The sequence below is a fragment of the Onychomys torridus genome, chromosome 1, assembly GCF_903995425.1.
Source record: "Onychomys torridus chromosome 1, mOncTor1.1, whole genome shotgun sequence".
Taxonomy (NCBI): domain Eukaryota; kingdom Metazoa; phylum Chordata; class Mammalia; order Rodentia; family Cricetidae; genus Onychomys; species Onychomys torridus.
Genome location: NC_050443.1, coordinates 110,640,743 through 110,662,131, shown reverse-complemented (window position 1 = coordinate 110,662,131; position 21,389 = coordinate 110,640,743). Strand labels below are relative to the sequence as shown.

The 21,389-nt window shown below is 38.9% G+C and overlaps 1 protein-coding gene across 5 annotated transcripts in view; it reads left to right on the top strand.

Moving 5' to 3' along the window:
* Nucleotides 1–21,389, top strand: part of Eef1akmt2 (EEF1A lysine methyltransferase 2) — a 29,536-nt gene that overhangs the window by 7,692 nt on the left and 455 nt on the right. For all 5 annotated transcript variants that reach the window (XM_036196126.1, XM_036196156.1, XM_036196136.1 and 2 more), the window contains 2 exons: nucleotides 11,184–11,291; nucleotides 16,395–16,611. In XM_036196126.1, the coding sequence (XP_036052019.1) occupies nucleotides 11,184–11,291; nucleotides 16,395–16,611 (325 nt within the window). The remainder of the gene's footprint in view (nucleotides 1–11,183; nucleotides 11,292–16,394; nucleotides 16,612–21,389) is intronic.

The following is a 21,389-nucleotide window of genomic DNA, read 5'->3' as shown; positions in this document are numbered from 1 at the left end:
AAATAGGGTCTCATGTAGCTCAGGCTGGCCTCTAGCTTACTAGGTAGCTGAGGATGTTCTGAACTTCGGATATTCCTTCCTTCCCTTCTCAAGTGCTAAGATTACAGATGTGCAACACTGTGCCCAGCTTAAACAGTTTTTAAAATTATTTCTCCCAGAGTTATTTCTGAGGTTCTTTTTTGTTTGCTCATTTGTTTTTTTGAGGCAGGGTTTCTCTGTGTAGCCCTCACTATCCCGGAACTCGCTCTGTAGAGCAGACTGGCCTCTGCCTCTTGAGTTCTGGGGTTAAAGGTGTGCCCCACCACTGCCTGGCTTTGAGATTCTTAATCTTGCAGATTTTGTATTTTAGTCTTTGGGGGTTTCATCATTAGGGAGTATGGTGTTTAAGATTGTGGTTTTGGGGATTAGGATGGAAAGCCCTAAGTGTGAAGCCCCAGGGGGTCCAAGTCATAGTCTTGGTTCTTTTGGTTACAATCTTTCTTTTAAAATAATTAATTTTATTTTATTATATATAAACTGGTGTTTTCCCTGTATGTATGTCTATGTGAGGGTGTTGGATATCCTTGAACTGGAGTTACAGACAGTTGTAATTGAGTGCTGGGAATTGAACTCATGTCCTCTGGAAGAAGAACTAGACCTCTTAACCATTGAGCCATTTCTCCAGTTCCTCTTGGTTACAGTCTTTACTTGGAGCAAGCCCACTTCATTTATCTGGGCTACAGTTTCTCCTGAGGGAGTAGGCTAGGTGATTTGTATTAGCTTCTTTTAGTTTAAAACTCTAGAAATCTGTGTAGATTAAAAAGAGATGGGTCTGGAGAGGTGGCTCATTGATTAAGAGTCCTTACTGCTCTTGCAGGGGACCCAAGTTCGGTTCTAGCATGGGGCTCACTTACAACCACCTGCAACTCTAGTTCCAGGGAATCATTCAAGTCTTCTGACCTCCACAGGCACCAGACACATTTGAAGTGCACATAAATGCAGGCAAAACACCTGTGTGCATAAAATTTTAAATATCCTTTAAAAGGAGATGTTTGCAATTCTAATAGAGCATGTATTCTTTGTATTAGGTAATCATATGGCTTAAAAAATATATTGTTCATGCACATAAGTTTTGGTACAAGTTCCTCTATTAGTATTGACTTGTGTTTATAGCTGTTGTTATGCAGCAAGTGTAAGATGAGTCTTCATCTTAGATGTTTTACTATCATTTTGTTCATTCCTTTTACCCCCCAGACAGGGTTTCTCTGTATAACAACAGCCCTGGCTCTCCTGGAACTCACTCTGTAGATCAGGCTGGCCTCGAATTCACAGAGATCCCATCATGCCTGGCCCTTTACTGTCATTTCTTAATTAAATTTTTTTGTTACATTTATATTTTTTGTGTTGTGTGTGTGTGTGCATGCGTGTTTATGTGTGTACATGTGTATCACAGTGCCCATGTGGAGGTTAGAGGACAACTTGAGTCAGTTCTTTCCTTCTATCATATGTGTTTCAGGAATTGAAATGAGGGCACCAGACTTGGCAAGCAAGTGCCTTTACTAGCTGAGCCACTTAAGATGTATACATAAGATTGACATTTACTAGTGATTAACACATACTAATGCTAGACACTGGAAGCTTGAAAGTGTGGATCTTGTGCTTGGATTATTTATAGCATAATAGAGGCTAGACTGATGGATAGTTAAACTGTAGCTCATTATATGTGATAATGGATATACTGAGTATAAAAGAAAGCAGTTAGCATTGGAAAAGAGGGACAGGAAAGATTTTGAAGAATTAATATCCAAATTGGGTAGGAATCTCAGGGCACTATAGTGAGTGTGGGTGGAGTGTAATTACAGAAGGAGAAAATTTTGGAAAATGAGAACTTGTAGACGAATTTCTAAACAGTCTTATTAAATAAGAAACGTAGAGCCAAATAATATGGGGGTGAAAGCCGTAGAGATCAGAGAATAGTAAGAGCCACCAGCTAACCTTAGCTCACCATGCCACTGCAGCTTCCTTCCCAAGAGAACCAGCATCTTCCTGCCTAACCTGAGCCTTTATTGCCTTAATGTTCTGCCTTCTCTTTGGCTCTTAGCCCAGCTACCTCACTTCCTTGTCACTGCCTGTCTGTACAGACCTCCAGGTCTCTATGGTTGGTACTGAGATTAAAGGCGTGTGTCACCACGCTTGGCTGTCCCCAGTGTGTCCTTGAACACAGAGACTCTGCTTGCCATGTGATCGGATTAAGGGCATGTGCTACCACTGCCTGACTTGTTTATGGCTGGCTATGTCCTCTAATTTCCAGGCACTCTTTATTTCTTAACATACAAATAAAATATCATCACAAGAACTAAATACATGAAGGTTGAGGCAGCATAGGTCCTGTGTCTGTAAATAATTGGTAAAATAGAATTTGTGTTGGGTTGGAATAGAGATGAGGATTAAGTTCAAGGTAGCTGCCATATTGTATTTTGCATTGAGTAAAAGCTCAGTTTTTGCTATTATTTGCTTGTTTTTTTGAGACGGGTTTTTTTTTTTTGTTTGTTTGTTTTGTTTTGTTTTGTTTTTCCTTCTTCTTTTTTTAGATAGCCCTGGCTGTCTTGGAACTTACTCTGTAAATCAGGCTGGCTTTGAACTCGGAGATCCGCCTGCCTCTGCCTCCCTTTTGTGCCACTACCGCCCAGCTAGTTATTGCTTTTTAGGGGTGATGAGGAGAGAGGCAGAATAACCTTTCATGGAACCGTTTGACATGTCAACACAGAACATATGTTCTTTAAAGTATAGGAATGAAATGTCTGCAGCTCAGTGGATTGTCACAAAGTAACCATCCATTCCATAGTCACAGTGGTCAAGTTTCCTCTTCTCTAAAAGCAACCACAGTCCTCTGCTGGTTAGCCAAATGGGTGTGCACTTCCTGGATTGATTAGCCTGTTTTGAAGTATGTCAGTAGAACTTAGGTCTCCATGCACCATTCTTGAGATCTGCCAGTGCTGACTGCAGTATTTGGTTATTCTCATTGCTCTATGACTGTAGGATTGCTTTTATAGCCATCTCACACACAGTTATTCACCTGTTCATTTCACCTGTGGATTCTTTGGGGTTTTACTTACTCAGTTTTATGTTTCAGGATTAAACCCAGGGTCTTGTGCATGTTGGGCACTCTATCACTGAGCCATTGTCCAAGCCTTTTGGATTGTAATAGCTTACTTGTAGAAGCTAATGGTTTAACCTTGAAATTATAGATTCCTCTAGGTTTTCTCCGTCTATAATTATGTGCTTTGTGGTAAGTGGTAATTTTAGTTTGTTCTTTTTAATCTTTCATTGCTTCTCTTCTCTCTTGGATGTGCATGTATATTCATGTGGATATGTGAATGAATATGTGTATGTGTGTTTGTGGGACAAAAGTCAACACTGGATATCTTTTATCATTCTCCACCCTATTTTTTTCAATTCATCTATTTTACATCCCAGCTTCAGGCCCCCCACCCCCATCCCTTTGTCTTCCGTCTCCATCCAGGAAAGGACAGGTCTCTTGTCTCCTATGAATATCAACAAAACATGCCATATCAAGTTGCAGTAAGACTAAGCATCTCACCATGTATTAAGGCTGGGCAAGGGGACATAGTATGAGGAGTAGGCTCCCAAAAGCCAGTAAAAGGGTCAGAGACAGCTGCTGTTCCCAATGTTAAGAGTCTCATAAGAGGACCAAGTTACATAACTGTAACATATATGCACAGTGTCTAGATCAGTCCCATGTAGGTTCCCTGGTTGTTAGTTCAGTCTCTGTGAGCCCCTATGAGACCCTTTCTGTTTTGTCCTTGATTCCTCTAGCTCTTAAACTCCTTTCTCCTCCTCTTCCTCCAGAGGATTCCCAAACTCCGCCTAGTGTTTGGCTGTGGGTCTCTGCATCTGCCTCTATCAGATGCTGGATGATGCCTCTCTGATGACAATTGGGCCAGGCAGCAATCTGGTCACGGGAGATGGACAGTTCAGGCTACTTAGCCACTATTGCTAGGGTCCTCCCCATGGACTACTGGGAGATTCCCGTGCCAGGCTTCCACCCGACCCCGAAATGCACCATCCAGTAGTCTCCCTCAGCACTCTCCCTGCCCCCTAACCTAATCATTCTTGTTCTCATCCCTACCTGCCCTCAGTCCACTCACAAAATCTCTTTTATTTCCCCTTCCTAGGGATCTGTCTCCACCTTATTTAAAAAAACATTTCTATCATTTATTGTGTGTATGTGTGCTTGTGTTTGTGTAGTGTCTTTTAGGGTGTGCATGTGGAGGTCAGAGGACAACCTTGTGGAGTTGAGGACAACCTAGCTGGCTCTGAGGATCAAATTCAGCTTGTTGCCCTTTCTACCTTGTTTTTTTGAGATGCTCTTTTACCTGGAGCTTGCTGATTCATATACTGTCTGGCTCCGGGGATCCTCTTATCTCTTCCTTCCCAGTGCTGGAGCATAGGTATATGATGCTGTACCTTGCTTTTACGTGATTGTTGGGTATTGAACTCAGCTGTTCACACTTGTATAACAAACCCTTTACCAATTGAGACATCTGTCTCTTTAGTGTCCCATGTTTCTAGTGTGAGCTTTTGTTTGTTTGAACAGGGTTTCTGTATCTCAGGGTGGCCTGAAATTGCTAGTAGCCAGATGTAATTTCTAGCCCATAGTCCACATCTTTTGCCTAACTAGTGCTTGGATTATGGGCATGCCTTGGCTATGGGATGTGTTTGTTATTGCTGAGAAGCATTCTGTTACATGGCTATTTCACATTATTATCCATTTATCATTATTTATAGTTTGTTTATTTATTTTGATTTTTTTTTTCCAAGTCAAGGTCTCACTATGTAGCTCTGGCTGTCCTGGAATGCTGTAGACCAGGCTGGCCTCAAACTCAGAGAGGTCCCACCTGCCTTTGCTTCCCAAGTGCTGGGATTAAACATATACCATCACCTCCTGGTGTGCTTTATTTTTTGTTTTTTGAGAAGGGTCTTGCTTTGTAGATTAGACTAGAGCTTAATAAGTAGCCTGGACTTTATGACAATTCTCCTGCCTCAGATTCCTGAGCACTGGATTACAAGCAGGAGTCATTACGTCTGGGTTTTTTTATTTGCTTTGCTTTTTTTTTTTTTTTTTTTAAAGATCTTAAGGTAGGAGTTTAGATGATGATGATGATTATTTACTTTTAGATTCACTTATTTTATGTGTATAAGTGTTTTGTCTGCATATATTTCTGTGCATCATGTGCCCAAGGAAGTCATAGAGGGTAGCAGATCTTTTAGAACTGGCGTTACAAACAGTTGTGAACTGCTTGTATGGTGCCGGGGATTGAACGAGGGTCCTCTGCAAGAGCATCAAGTGCTCTCAACTCTTGAGCCGTCTGTCCAGCCTTGGAAGTTTAGATTACTGACTCAAGACTTCCACTATACTCAGTAAAGGCTATAACTGCTGTGAGTTTACCTATAAGCAGATGCTGGCATGGATGTAGGAAAAGGGGACAATTTTGATAATGTGTTCATTTTCCTCATCCAACGTAGTTTCTATTTTTTTTTAACTATCAGTTTAGAATTTTCTTGTTTCATTTCTAAATACTACATGTTTTTCTATTACCTTATTATTACAGATTTATAGTTGTAATGCATTTATTAGCAGAGAACATATTTTGTGGATTTCAGTGCTTTTAAATTGGTTTTAGTTTGTTTTATATTCTCCAGCATGTACCCTGTTTGTGTGATGTGCACTTGAGAGTGTATATTGCAGTTAGTAGACTGTTCTATAAATGTTAAATGCATCTAGTTTTTTGGTGGTATTTCGTTCTGTATTTTTTGCTGATTTCTACTATTTCTATTAGTTACTGAAACAGGAGTGTACAACCATTGTTGTGGACTTACTTTTTTTTTTTATTTTGTCAGTTTTTGTTATATGAACTTCTAAGTTCTATTAGGAACATACACATGATTTGTATTTTTGTGAATGAACTGATGAACTGATTTATTACTGTGTAGTGTTTCTTTTTTTTGGTGGTGATGGGGAGACATTTAGAGACAAGGTTTTCCTGTGTAGCCCTGGCTGTCCTGGAACTAGCACTGTAGACCAGGTTGGGCTTGAACTCAGGGATCTGCCTGCCTCTGCCACCCAAGTGCTGGGATTAAAGGTGTGCACCACCATGCCTGGCATAATGTACCTTTTTAGTTTTTGTAGTATAGTTACTTTGAGTTTTACTTTGGTGTTAATAATAAGTTCATTTCAGCTATTTTACTTAAATTGAGATATAACTCATATACTGGAAAACTCACACTTTAAATAAAGTATGTAGTTTTGTGCTATTTCATGTAGTCTAAAAGTTGTATAGTGATCATCAATGTTTTAAATTTAAAAACTCACTTCAAGAAAGGAGTCCTGTGCCCAACAGCATTGACTCTGCATACTCCTTTTTTTCTTTAGTCTCTGGAAATCACTAATCTACTTGGAGAATTTGTCTTTTTTATTTTGTTGTTGTTTTTAGAGATAGATTCTAGTGTATTCTGGCTGACCTGGTGTACTTACTACATAGCCCAGGCATTCTTGAACTTGCTGTGATCTTTCTGCCTTAGCCTCTCAAGTGTTGAAATTACAGATGTGTGCCACTATATTAGCTGGTTCGTCTGTTCTGGATATTTCATATATGGCCTTTGTGTTGGGCTTCTTTCACTTGCATACTTTTTAAAAAGACCCGTCTGCACTGTAGCATGTCAGGACTCATCCCCTTATGTGGCTGATTCCATTGTATGGCTATGCCGCTGCTTGTTTATCCATTCATTGATGGATTTTAGGTTTTTTTCTTCTTGCTTTACTATTGTAAAAAATTTGTGTATAAGTTTGTGTGGACATACAGTGTCATTCTTTTGGGTATTTACATAGGACTAGAATTGCAGAGTCAAATTGCTGGATGTAAGGAACCATTAGGTTGTTTTCTTCAGTGGCTGCTTTCTTATATTTCTACCAGCAGTAAATATGAGTTTATACTTCTCCATATTCTCACCAGTAGGCACTCCCACGATGCCCATGATGGGCCCTCCTCCTCCTGGGAGGATGCCTGCGGGACCTGCTCCTGTAATGAGGCTACCTATGAGAGGATGCATGCCCATGATGCCTAGGCCTCCAATGATGAGACCTCCTTGCCCTATGATGGTGCCCACTTGGCTTGGCCAGACAGAGTAGAAGAGCTCTTCATCAGTTTTTTATTTCTTGTGAAGGTCACTGTGCTGAACCTGAGTATCTTCTAAGCTGTATGACAAGGAAGGCTTCCCCCTTCCTAGCAGACAGAATAGTTTTGAAGGAGAAAAGTGAGATAAAAAAGTACAGTTTTCATTTGTATTATGAAATATGAAAATAAAATTGTCAGCTGTTTTTGGTTAAAAAAAAATCATAGCGATCTACCTGTCCCTTCCTTCTGAGTGCTGGGATCAAAGGTGTGCACCACCACATCTGATTCACAGTAATTTTTGTATTATATTTTTAAATGTTGGTGTATGTGTGTGTATGCATGCATGTGCATGTATTTGTTAAGGTGCTTGTGTCCAGGTTGCAGCAGCCTTGGGTGTTTGTTCTCACTTTTCACCTTGATTGAGACAGGGTCTCTTCTTCTCCACTGCATACTCTGGGGATTGTCTTGTCTTTACTTCTCATCTTCCTCTAGAGCAGTGGTTCTCACCGTTCCTGATGCTGCAACCCTTTAATACAGTTCATGTTGTGGTGGCCCCAGCCATAGAATCATTTCATTGCTACTTCATAACTGTAATTTTGCTACTGTTAAGAATCAAAATGTAAATATCTGATATGCAGGATATCTGATATGTGACCCCCAAAAGGGTTGCAATCCACAGGTTGAGAACCACTGCTCTAGGAATACTGGGATTACAGATGCATCATATCCCATCTGGCTATTTGAGATTCATCCGGGCTCTGAGGTTCTGAACTCAGGTTTTCAACCCTTGTGCAGCAAGCACTTTACCAACGGAACCATCTTTCCAGCCTTGATTCTGAGATTTTGGTAAGTGAACTTAGCTGTTGGCATATATTTTCTTCCTTTTGGTTTTTCAACACAGGATTTCTCCATGTAGCCTTGGCTGTCCTGGAACTCCTCTGTACACCAGGCCAACCTCAAACTCACAGAGATCCACCTGCCTTTGCCTTCAAGTGCTGGGATTAAAGGTATGTAGTACCACTGCCCATATATTTTCCTGTGTGTTATGTGATATCTTTTTGTTAACAACCATTGCTGATCTTAGCTTGCATTTTTTACATTTTTGACAGGTGGTTTTGCTACTAATCTTAGATTGGTATTTTTCTTTGCTTGTCTTCTGGCTCCCATTCTACATGACTGTCATCTGTATACCACCCTTATTAGTCTTGGGAAGTAATCTGACTTCTTTTTCCTCTGTTCTTACTCCCTGGTGCTTTTGAGATTTTTCTCTTTTTGGCTTTCATCAGAAATACTATGATGTGGGTGGTTTTGCTTGTTATCATCTCACTTTGCGTTTGTAGTGCTTGGGGCCCTTTGTTGAGTATTGGAAAATCTCAGTCATTTGCTATTTCTTATTCTTGCCCATTCTAGTTTCTTCTTCTCTGAATACCTATATCTGTAAATATTTTAAATTTCATATTCTATGCCATGTTAGATCTTTTTGTCATTCTGTTTTGAACAGGAATGTTTTCTTTACTAATTCTTTAAAATAAAAAGAAAATATTTGCACAAACTGGGCATGGTGGCACGTGCCTTTAATCCTAGCACTCCAGAGGCAGAATCAGGTAATCAGGTGAATCTTTGAGTTCACTGCCACCCTTATCTATATAATGATTTCCAGGCCAGTCAGGGCTACACAGTGAGACCCTGTCTTTAAAAATGTGTGTGTGTGTGTGTGTGTGTGTGTACACTTACATATTAAAATAAATATACACATATATATCTATATATTTGCTGTATCTAATCCATCAAACTTACACTTGAGTTTCTTGGTTTAATTATTGTACATTGCAGTTCTGTTATTATTGTTTGGTTTGTTATTAAAATTCACAGTTCTAGCTGGGCAGTGGTGGCACATGCCTTTAATCCCAGCACTGGGAGACAGGGGCAGGCAGATCTCCGTGAGTTCGAGGCCAGCCTGGTCTACAGAGTGAGTTCCAGGACAGGCTCCAAAGCTACACAGAGAAACCTGTCTTGAAAAAAACCCAAAAACCCAATCTCCCCCCCCCCCCAAAATAAAAGGGAAAAGAAAAAAAAATCACAATTCTTGGCCAAAATTCTTTGATTTATTTTCATGACAGGGTTTCTCTGTGTAGCCCTGGCTGTCCTGGATTCACTCTGTAGACCCAGCTGGCCTCAAACTCAAAGATCCACCTGCCTCAGCCTCCCAAATGCTGGGATTAAAATTGTGTGCTACCACCACCTGGTTGGAGCCTGTTTCTAACATCAGTTTCCTCCATCTTTTTGATTGTATATTGTTTCTTAGAAGGTCCATTTATTTTTCACTTTGGGGAAAATATTCAGTGCAGGAACTGAATATGAAAAGCACTGGTGATAATTGTGGTTCTAAGTGTAATAGAACCCAAAAACATGAGCATAATTTTTATAAGTGTACTGAAGAGTCAACAGGCTTGATAGAAGGAACTGTCAGAAATCAGTAGAATCATCTTAGGTTTTCAGTCCCTTAGGGAAGGAATCGTGAGAAATGAGAAGAAAATGATCATCTCCAATGGTAAAGGTAGAGGCAGCTAAGAGGATAGGATAGTAGACCTTTAGATCAAAAGCAAATAAGAGCTGGAGAGATGGCTCAGCAGTTAAGAGAGCACTGACTGCTCTTCCAAAGGGTTCAATACCCAGCACCCACATGGCAGCTTACAATTATCTGTAATTTCAGTTCTGAGGAACACCCTCACACAGATATTCGTGCAGGCAAAACACCAATAAACATAATTTAAAAATACATAATAAAGCAAAACGGAAATAAAGGTGAGTGTGGTGGTACTCATGTGTAGTCCCTGTACAAATGAGGTGGAGTCAGGAGGATCCTAAATAGGGGGTAATCTTAGGCAATATAGAAAGTTGGAAGTCAGACTAGACTACCTAGTGAGAGACTGTCTCAAAAACAAGACATAAGGGAACACAAATGATCTGGAAAATAGCTGGTTTTGTGTGTCTCGAGTTTAGATTACACCTCAGTCACTTAAGGTTGAAAAGTGTTTTCAAAATACAATTATTTTTACAAGTCTTTCATGTAGGTTACCTTTTTTTTTTTTTGAGACCTCCCTGTGTAGACTTAGCTGCCCTGGAGCATCAGACTGGCTTCAAACTCAGAATTTTTCCTGCCTCTGACTCCTAGTTCTGGGGTTAAAGACATATACCACACTCCTGGTACTAGGTTAACTTTTGAAGAAAGTAACCATTTAGTGAATAGGATGCCTACCAGGAGAATTTCAGACCATACCATATTTTACAACCTTTGTTGTTTTTCTTTGAAATTCTTTTAGTATAATGAGCAGCATAATTAGGGGTGGGTAAAGAATGGCAGCCACCATACCTTTGCCATAAGTGCTGTACATCTGAGGAGGATTCATGCCCAGCAGGTAGTAAACCCTCAAGGCCAGTGATCCCTCTGCAGTTCCTGCAGAAACTGGTACCTGCCTAGCCTACTTCACAGGCCTTTCACAGAGATTCAATTGAATGTGTGAAATAGTTGAAAAAGTGAAAAAGTACCATACAAATATAAGGTGACTTAATTATATGACTGGTAGAGAATTAAATAATTTATAATTTGCTGAAGGAAAACCAATTCATTATATATGCATTTAACTTATTTTTATAACTTAATTGGGTTAAGTAAAATGTGAGCCAAAATCATGTGTGAAATTGAGTATAGCAGTACCAGAAATTAATATTACACTTTCAGCTCAAGGGCTTATACATTATTTTTGAGAAAATGAATTTCTTTTTGAAAAGAAATCATATATTACAAAAGCAGAAAATTATCATAAATTTAAGCTTTTGGTTTCTGTTTAGAGTACAATAAAATTTAAATGTGAATAATTGGATATTCTATGACATTTGATCTACGACAAAGTTAAAACAATTCTAGATTCAAGGAATATTATAGTTCATAAGCAAAACATATTAAAAGTTTCAAACTAAATTATGAAATTATTTCTCTGTCTCTAGGTGAAACATGGTTTCTCTAATATAACTGGGATCGATTATTCTCCTTCTGCAATTAAGCTTTCTGCAAGCATTTTAGAGAAAGAAGGGCTATCTAACATTAACTTGAAGGTAACTATTACTTATATTACTATAATATTTTAAATAATATTTTAAAATAAGCTGTAATGTTTAAATGTTTTTAAAGTATGTTAATCTGCTAACCTTTTTGAATTTGTAAATTAAGGATCAATCATAAATAATCTAAACTGAAACACTTAAAAGTAACTATTAAAAATTTAATCTAGGGTTGGGGATTTAGCTCAGTGGTAGAGTGCTTGCCTAGCAAGCGCGAGGCCCTGGGTTCGATCCTCAGCTCAAAAAAAAAAAAAAAATTTAATCTAGTTAGTTTAGGGAAATTACTTTTTCTTTGTGTGTATTGACAAGGAACCTACTGTGTAACCCAGGCCAGCCTTGCTATCTCCTGCCTCAGTCTAGCTGGATTATAGGCATGTACCACTTGCTTTGTGGGAAAATGCCTTCTTCATTGTGTATGTATATATGTGTGTGTTCGTACAACATCGTCCATGTTTGCAGAAACGTACATAGTACCTGACTCTGGATTAATCAGATCAAAAAGCTATAAATGCTGGGTGTCTCTGCAGTGCTGTTGTCTGTATCAGGTTCTACTAGAACTGGAGGCTACAGCCACTTCAACTGTGATTAGGGCAGGATTTGGTTGCCTCTATTTCTCAAAGAAAATGACTTATATTTTTAAAAAATCTTACAAATGCATAGAATGTTATCATACCAAACATTGTTATTTAATTCTTTGTCCCACTTGGCTTTAATTATCAACTTGACATGGCCTAAAGTCATCAGAGATGAAAGCCTCAGTTGAAGAATTGTCTAGATCATATTGGCCTGTGGGCATATCTTTGAGGACTGTCTTGATTATTAATTGATACAGGAAGGCCCTGCCCACTATGAGTGGCACCATCCATAACATTCCTGGGCTATATAAGGAAGCTACTAGCCAAGCATCATCCTGTGAGAAAGTCAGAAAGTGAAGCTAGCTTCAGGTTCCTGCCTTGAGTTCCTGCCCTGACTTCCTGGCCTGGAAATGTAAGATAAAATAAGTCTTTTCCTCTTCAGAGTTGCTTTTGGTCTGGATGTTTTCTCACAGCAACAGAAGGCAATTACAACACCTAAAACCCAAGGAATCAACATTGTTTCTTTGTTCTTGAAATCATTTTACATCACTACTCTTCTGCTACAAAGTAGTCAGAGTGATCTAAAACAAAAATTGGCTTTATATCACTGTTTTTCTTTATGTTTTTTTTTTTTTATTTTTTATTTATTTTATTTTATTTTATTTTTATACATAGAGTTTTTCTGTGTAGGCCTGGCTGTTCTGGAACTCTCTTTGTAGATGAGGCTTACCACAAAATCAGAGATCCACTTGCCTCTGTCTCCTGAGTGCTGGGATTAAAGGCCTGTACAACCAAGCTCATCTCAGGATGCTTTTTTTTTTTTTTAAACAAAAGATTTATCTTCTAGTCACTCACAGTATTATTACTGCTTTCTTTTTTTGTCCCTCAAGATTAGGAGTGAGTCCCTTTGTATCCTAGTATGGCCTAAGACTTCTGAATCCCTCTGCCTTTACTTTCTGAAGGCAGAACTATAGATATGCACCATTTTGGATGACTCATGGCTTTTTGTTTTGTTTTGTGCTACTGAGACAGAATCTTCTATAGTTCAGGCTAGCTTCTAGCATGCTATGTAGCTGAACTTCTGGTCTTTTGTAACTCTGCTTTCCCAAGTGCTAGACTTACAGGCATGTATCACCATGCTCAGCTTTTTCTCTTTAAAATTCCATTCATGCATTTATTGTGTGTGTGGTGGGCAGATCCATGTGGGCAGACCATAGTGCACAGTAGAGGGTCTCTTTCTACCATGTGGTCTCCAGGGATTGAACTCAGTTGGATTTGGTGGCAAGTGCCTTTATCTAATGAGCTCAGGCTCTATTTTTATTTTATTTAAGATTTACTTATTTTTATGTGTATTAATGTTTTGCCTGCAAAGGCCAAAAGAGGGCTGCAGACCCCTACATCTTGAGTTACAGGTGATTGTAGACTGCCAAGTAGGTGCTGAGAACTGAACCTGGAGCCACTGAAGAGCCATCTCTCTAGCCCCAGTTTTTGTTTTCTTAATAACACTTTATCTAAAATATATTTTAAAAGATATTTCATGGTATACCATTATTAAGCATTTGTAATTTGTTTTTTAAAATTTAAATTGCAATTGTTTATTTTTGTATATGTACTTGTATAGACATACATGTGTTCATGGATTGGGATCAGAGGGCAACTTGCTGGAGTTGGTTCTCTTCTTTCATCATGTGGATATCAGGGCTCAGACTTAGGTTTGGTGGCAAGCCTTTATCTGCTGAGCCATCTTGCTGGCCCTATGTGAAATAGTATTATTATCATCTATACTTGTGTAGGTCAGAGGACACTTGTGGGAGTTGGTTCTCGCTGTCATGTCACTCAGATTGCATAGTTTGGTGACAAAAGCCTTTACCCACTGAGTCTGAACCTTGAAATACTATAAAGTTTTTAAAAATTACATGTCTCTGTGTGAGTATGTGCATGTGAGTGCAGATATCTGTGGAGGCCAGAAGCATTGGATCTTGGAGCTCAAGCCCCAGGCACTTGTGAGACACCTGATGTGGGTCCTTTACAAGAGCAGTATGTGTTCCTAACTACTGAGCTATCTCTGTAGCTCCTTGAAATATTTTCTTTTTTTAAAATTTTATTAAGTATACAGTATTCTGCCTGCATGTATGCCTGCAGGCCAGAAGAGGGAGCCAGATCTCATTATAGATGGTTATTAGCCACCATGTGGTTGCTGGGAATTGAACTCAGGACCTCTGGAAGAACAGTCAGTGGTCTTAACCTCTGAGCCATCTCTCTAGCCCCTTGAAATATTTTCTTAAGTTTATGTTTTAGTTAGCTTTTGGTTGCTATGACTAAATAACATAGACCAGGTAATTTATAAAGCATAGAAGTTTATTTAAGCTCACAGTTCTAGGCTGGAGAGTCCAGGATAATTCTTACATGAAATGATGAGGGGCCTTCTTCATACCTCATAGAAGATCAAGTGAGCCAAAGAAAGCTTGCTTTTATTATAAAACCAATCCCTCATTAGCCCGTTAATATGTTCATGAAGAGAGAGGCCTCATGACACAATCACCTTCTGAGGGTCTCTTCCAAATACTGTTAACATATGACTGTGTTTAGATTTCTAGTGTGTGTATTCTGGAAGATGCTCTTAAACAGTAGCAGCTAGGCCGGGTGTTGGTGGCATACACCTTTAATCCCAGCACTTGGGAGGCATAGGCATCTAGATCTCTGTGAGTTCGAGGCCAGCCTGGTCTACAGAGTGAGTTCCAGGAAAGGCGCAAAGCTACACAGAGAAACCCTGTCTCGAAAAAAACAAAAACAAAACAAAACAAAACAAAAACCAGTAGCAGCTTATTTATTGTTTAATCTCTCCCAGTGGTAGAGTGCTTGCCTAGCAAGTGCAAGACCCTGGGTTCGATCCTCAGCTCAAAAAACAAAACAAAACAAAAACAAACAAACAAACAAACAAAACCCCACAAGGCTACTATATTAACACAAATTTCTTTCTTTCTTTCTTTTTTTTAAAGATTTATTTATTTATTATGTACACAGAAGAGGGTGCCAGATCTCATATACAGATGGTTGTGAGCCACCATGTGGGTGCTGGGAATTGAACTCAAGACCTCTGGAAGAGCAGTCAGTGCTCTTAACCTCTGAGCCATCTCTCCAGCCCCAAATTTCAAACTTTTTTTTTTTTTTTAATTTTTGAGACTGGTTTTTATCTGTGTAGCTTTGTGCCTTCCCTGGAACTCACTTGGTAGCCCAGGCTGGACTTGAACTCACAGAGATCTGCCTGGCTCTGCCTCCTGAGTGCTGGAATTAAAGGCGTGCGCCACTACTTCCCTAACACAAATTTCTTTACCCTTTCACTTACTGTTATATCCCAGTATCTATAAGTACAGGTGTCATGAAATAGCTTTGGAATACAAGAATGTTTGGTACAGGTGTTTGGGATAAGGATGTCCCCAAAGAGTGAGCTCTTCATGTAGTCTTTATGTTGGTTCAGATATAGTGAATTTTGTACTTTGGATATGAAAGCAGGAAAGGTTCTATCTGCAAATAGAAGGACATGCTGAGTGTGTTGTGCTGGTTGGCATGTACCTACAATTTCAGCATTATTGTAGAAGCAGATATAGGAGAGCTTATGCTACATGTGTGAGACCCTGTCACTAAAAACAACAATAACAACAACAACAAAAGAAGCACACATGCCAATGTATACTATTCATTTTAAGGATTGTTTTAGATATTTACTTTCATTTCTAAAATTGTATGAATGATGAGATCTCTGTGAGTTCAAGGCCAGTCTGGTCTACAAAATGAGTTCTAGGATAGCTAGAGCTGTTAAACAGAGAAACCCTATCTCGAACTTTCCAACAGAAAAAAAATTTAGAATTAAATTAATTAGTAAATTTTTGTATTATAAAATAGAGGCACATCACTATTTCAAATTCTGCAGTCATATTAGGTTGTTAAAAACAGGATGCTGATGAATTATTAAAAGCTAAAGTGCAGGACATTTGCCAAGTTAAGTAATCATAGTTTAAATAGTCCTTTACTTTCTTAAGCTTCATGCCTTTTGTGATACCCATTAGTAGCTTTGTGAGCTGCTGAATCAAAACAAAGGAACTTTTGATAATTCTTTATTTACTTTAGGCCACCCAAGTGGGAGTGTCAGTCATAAGTTATACTTGTAGTGACCTGGGTTCCAAATAAATTTTGTCATTTTGATAAATATGTTAAATATTTTCATAAGAATCAACTTTTTGTAAACTGGGCTTTCGAGCCAGTATTCCTGGCTTTGATTTGTTTCCAAATTTGTAGATATTTGAAATGTCCAGGAAACACTGTCAACCTCTCTTCTAATTTTGGCTTTAATGATTTCGGAAATAGGGCACATAAAAGTTAGCTATAAAGTTGAAAATATGTTTATTATATGTAAAATGCCATCATAATGGGCTCTTTTATTTCTAACCTTTTACATGTTGTCACTTAAGTTATTTAAAGATTGTGTTAATTGTTCTCATATGAGCATTCATTTTTAATATAGGTAGAAGACTTTTTGAGTCTTTCCACAAAGCTGTCTGGATTTCATGTTTGTGTTGACAAAGGGACTTTCGATGCCATAAGTCTTAATCCTGACAATGCAGTTGAGAAGAGGAAGCAATATGTGATGTCTCTCTCCAGGGTATTGGAAGTAAAAGGCTTTTTTCTAATAACCTCATGTAATTGGACCAAGGCAGAGTTGCTAGATGTGTTCAGTGAAGGTAACTGGTTGCACGGGTTTGAATGTGTCCTTCTTTGGGTTTTTATACTTCTGCTTGGCTCCCCTGTTGGGTACTGTATTTTACATTTCTGGTGGTGGGAATTGCCTGCTTTTCTTCTGTGTTAATGACCTTAGTAATAACTTTGAACTGTGTATACAAAGCACAGAGAAGTAAATTGGTTGGGATCCAGGGGCCTTTTTAACATTTTTCCCAGAAATCCTGGCAGTTAAGTACTAAAATTTATGAGCTTGTAAAGATCAAGCTCTTTATTGAAGCAATGCGATCATTTATTTAAGCTGAATGATCTGCTATCCCGAGACTCAGAGCACATGTGTTGTGCTTTTGACTTTAGTGAACTGATTTATTTGTGAATCTTTACTCATGTAAATGGAAGTACAGGACAAATATTTTAGTTTTGTTTTTGTTTTTGTTTTCTGAGACAGGGTTTCTCTGTGTAGCCTGGCTATCCTGGAACTCCTTCTGTAGACCAGGCTGGCCTCAGACTCACAGAGATCCACCTGCCTCTGCCTCCTGAGTGCTGGGATTAAAGGTCTGTACCACTACTGCCCAGCAAATGTTTTAATTTTATATGTAGTTTTATGGTTTGCATTAGGGGTTAAGTATTTAGGATTTGTCTTTTTGTTTCCAGTGTATATGGAGCAATTATTTTTAACATTGCACAAAAATGAAATGGAGAATTAATAATAGTTCTATATACTTATTTTTGAGGAAGTTCCCTTCTGCCTTTTTTGGTGGGGGGGGGAGACAGTTTGAGATAGTGTTTCTCTGTGTAGGCCTAGCTATCCTGGAACTCGATCTATAGACCAGGATGGCCTTGAATTTAAAGAGATCCATCTGCCTCTGTCTCCCATGTACTGGGATCAAAGGCATGTGTCACCACCACCTGTCTCCTTCTGCCTTTTTCTATGCCAGACAGAATTTTTTTTCTGCCCTATTAGCCAAAGGTAATATTCGTGCTTGCTATGTCTACTAAAGGAGAGTTTGATGAGCATTGAGTACCTACCTATCTCTGTTCATAGAGCATTTGGAGTTTTCTCAGCCTCTTTCCTGGCCACTTTAAGAAGTAGTTTACTTCTAGTTTATCCGTGTAGCACACAGGCATTCCTGGGAAAGTACTTTGAAATTTGTGTGGTATTTGTTTACCTTTTCCTTAGAGTCTTTTTTCAGGGCTAGTACTAATTATTTTGTAGAGGAATGGAAGGAATTTTCAGGATGAAGTATTAAGTAAATGATTCTAGACTAAATATTTGGTTATATTTTGACCCCCTCTCACAAGTTGATAAGAAATCAGCTACATCAAGAGAGTTTACTGCACACTGCTTTCTGTAACCATGTTGCATCATATTGCATGTACCTATCTTAGATTTTGTTTTCTCTTATTTTAGTATTAAAGGACTAGGCAGAGAGAACATGTCCTATGTCCTCTCGTGTACACTCAGTGGCTTTGGCAGGTTTTATAATGGAAAACCTGAAGCTGAAAATGTGAGCTTTTGGCTTCATTACTATAACTTCCAGAAAACAAGAATTGTCTGTGATTTACTATCTGTTATTTCATGTCATTAGTTTTATCTTCCATGTCACATTTATTTTATTCAGAATGCAGTTGTGGCACATGCCTTTGGTCCTAGCACTTGGGAGACAGAGGCAGGCAAATCTTCGAGGCTATCCTGGTCTATAGAGCGAGTTCCAGGACAGCCAGGGCTACACAGAGAAACCCTGTCTCTCAAAAACACTGAGGAAAAAAAAAGGAACAGTTGGATTCTATCAAGAGTCCTCCTTCTTTCTAGAGCTCAACAGTTTTAATAAATGCTAAGAGTTCTGCTGTGTGGGGCAAGTTCCTCTCTTGGTTCTTAAATACAGGTGTTCTCTTTTACCCTGGAACCAGCAGACAGAAACATGTTTGCCTGTCTCTGGTAATGAGGAACAGACTTTAGCTTTGAATACTATGCTTTACAATGTTAATGTGTCTGAGAACTGTTGAGTAAACTCTGTATTCAGTTTTAGAACTAAATAGAGAATTAAAACACTGAAAATGTTATAATAGAAGGTGTTAAAGAAACAATTACATAGCATTAGAGACTTTTAGGATTGAGTTACTTAGAAAATGGTGCTTAGACTTATATGCAAGACACCAACAGAGTACCTGGTCCCATTTCACTGCCGACAGCCTCCCTGTTAGCTGCGCAGGTTAGTGCCATAATCCACTGGCTTAGAATGAAGCTGGCCTCACTAGTCTTTTTCCCCATACAATGTGTTTTGATCATGTCCCGCCCCAATCCTTCCCACTTCTCTACCCAACTCTGTTCCTTTTCTCTTTACAAACAAACAAAATCTAAAAGTAAAAAAGACACATAAGAAACACAGACAACCCCCCAAAAACAAACAAACAAAAAACAACAAAACCCCACAAAAATGGAAATAAAAAATAAACGAGCAAAAATGCTCAGAGTGTAATGAGACAGTCTACAAAGAAAACCATTGAATGTGTTTTGTGTTGGCCAACTACTTCTGCGCATGGGGCTTGTCCTGAAGTGTAGTTAATACAGTGAGAGTCCGCTGGAGAAAACTGAATTGTTTTCTTTGCCAGTGTTTATCAACAACAGGTAGATTCTTGAGTGAGAGCTTGTGCCTACTTCACCCTTAGTGCTGAGATCCTATCTGGCTTGAACCTGTTTAGGCCTGTGTGTGCTGCCATAGTCTTTGTGAGTTCAAGTGCCTCACCAGGCCTTAAAGGTTCTTTCTTTTTTCCATATTTGAAATGAATTGTGCCGTTTTCCTCAGTAGTACTATTCATACAATGTAAATGATGTAAATGTTTTTTAAAAATATTTTTATTACAGTTTATTTAGCTGGGTGGTGTATGTGGCAGTCAGAAGACTACCCATGGGAATCAGTTCTCTCCTTTCTTTTCTCTCTCTCTCTTTTTTTTTTTTTTGCCAGAGCTGAGGACTGAACCCAGGGCCTTGCACATGCTAGGCAAGCGCTCTTCCACTGAGCTAAATCCCCAACCCCAAATATTCTACATACTCTTCTCTGTTGTTTTTTTTTTTTTTTCTTTTTTCTTTTTTTTTTTTTTTTTTGAGACAGGGTTTCTCTGTGTAGCTTTTGCCCCTTTCTTGGGACTCACTTGGTAGCCCAGGCTGGCCTCGGGCTCACAGAGATCCACCTGCCTCTGCCTCCTGAGTGCTGGGATTAAAGGCGTGCGCCACCACCGCCCCCAGTTCTCTCCTTTCATTATGTGGATCCTGAGGATCAAACTCAGGCCTAGTGTATTGTTTAGTTGTTTAGAGACCTTTCAGCTTTGTTTTATTATTTTATTTTTATGGGCTTCAATTCCAGACCTAAGCCTTCTATATAGGAGGCAAGTTTTGTACCACTGAAATACCCTGGTGGCTTTTTGTTAGTTAGTTAGTTTGTTTGTTTGAGGCAGGGTTTCTCTTATAGAACTGACTATGTTGACCAAGCTGGCCTTGGGCAGTGGTAGCACATACCTTCAATCCCAGCACTGGGGAGGCAGAGGCAGGCGGGTCTGCAAAGCAAGTTCCAGGACAGCCAGAGCTACATGGTGAGAACTTATCTTGGAAAACAAAACAACCCCTCCCCCCCAAAAAAAACAACCCAAATAATGTATTTACAGCTTATTTTATAGTTGAGGGAAACACTAGTTACTTTATTTGAATCTTTACAAAGTTATGTGGTGATTTTGCTATCTGCCATCTTTGAATAGAATTCAGGGTAATGGAAAAGGTTCCTTGAGCAAGTATATCTCTTACTTAGAGATGGGAAAGCTGAGACTTGAACCTAGGACACTGGGTTCTCAGTGAGAGTTTCTTTTAAAAGCATACTGTGCTCTGAAAGTTATAATTTCTTCCAAGATAGTTAGTAGTTCATTTGGTTATTAATTTTTGTTTAATCTTTTGTTCTAAAAATTGTGATAAAACACATAAGATTTTTGCTATTTTAAATTTTTAAGTGAACAATTCAGACTGTGCATGGCAGTGTATACCTTTAATCCTAGTATTTGTTAGGTGGAGGCAGGAGGATCAGGAGTTTAAAGATCATCTTTGGCTATATAGAAAGCATAGGGTCAACCTCTGTTGTATGAGGCCCTGTCTCAGAAAAACCAAATACAACTAAACCCATAGATAGATAATGAATTAAGTGTGCAGTTCAGTAACTTCACCCATATTGTGATGTAACCATGAGAAGTCTGTCTTCCAGAACTTTCTCATCATCTACAAATTCATTTTTACTTTTAGTAATTTAACCTTTCTGTATTACATGCCTTTATATTTCCGATGTGATTGAGTTCCTACATAGAAAGCCACATAAGCAGTACTGGGCTGGGCTTCCAACACTCAGGAGGCAGAGGCAGGCAGATCTCTGTGAGTTCAAAGCCAGCCTGGTCTACAAAGCAAGTTCTAGGACAGGCCCCAAAACCTGTCTCAAAAAAACCAGAAAAAAAAAGAAGAAGCAGATTTGGCGTATGGCAAAAATTGAATGCGTCACAGCTGCTTGCTACTAAGGAGATAGAGAAATAGAATAAGGCAGGTGGCGGGGAGGTAGTGGTAAGCAGGACCAGAGGAGATGGGGAAAGACTTCCCAATTGTTTTTGGTCCTTTCTGTTCCCTGTTCATTAAAAAAAATCTGGGGGGTTGAGGTAGGAAAAAAACCTGCAAAATTAAGTTCAGTCACCAGTATGAAATCACAGTTTTAGAAAGGATTTGGAAGAACATTGTTGTACAAAATATCTCTAA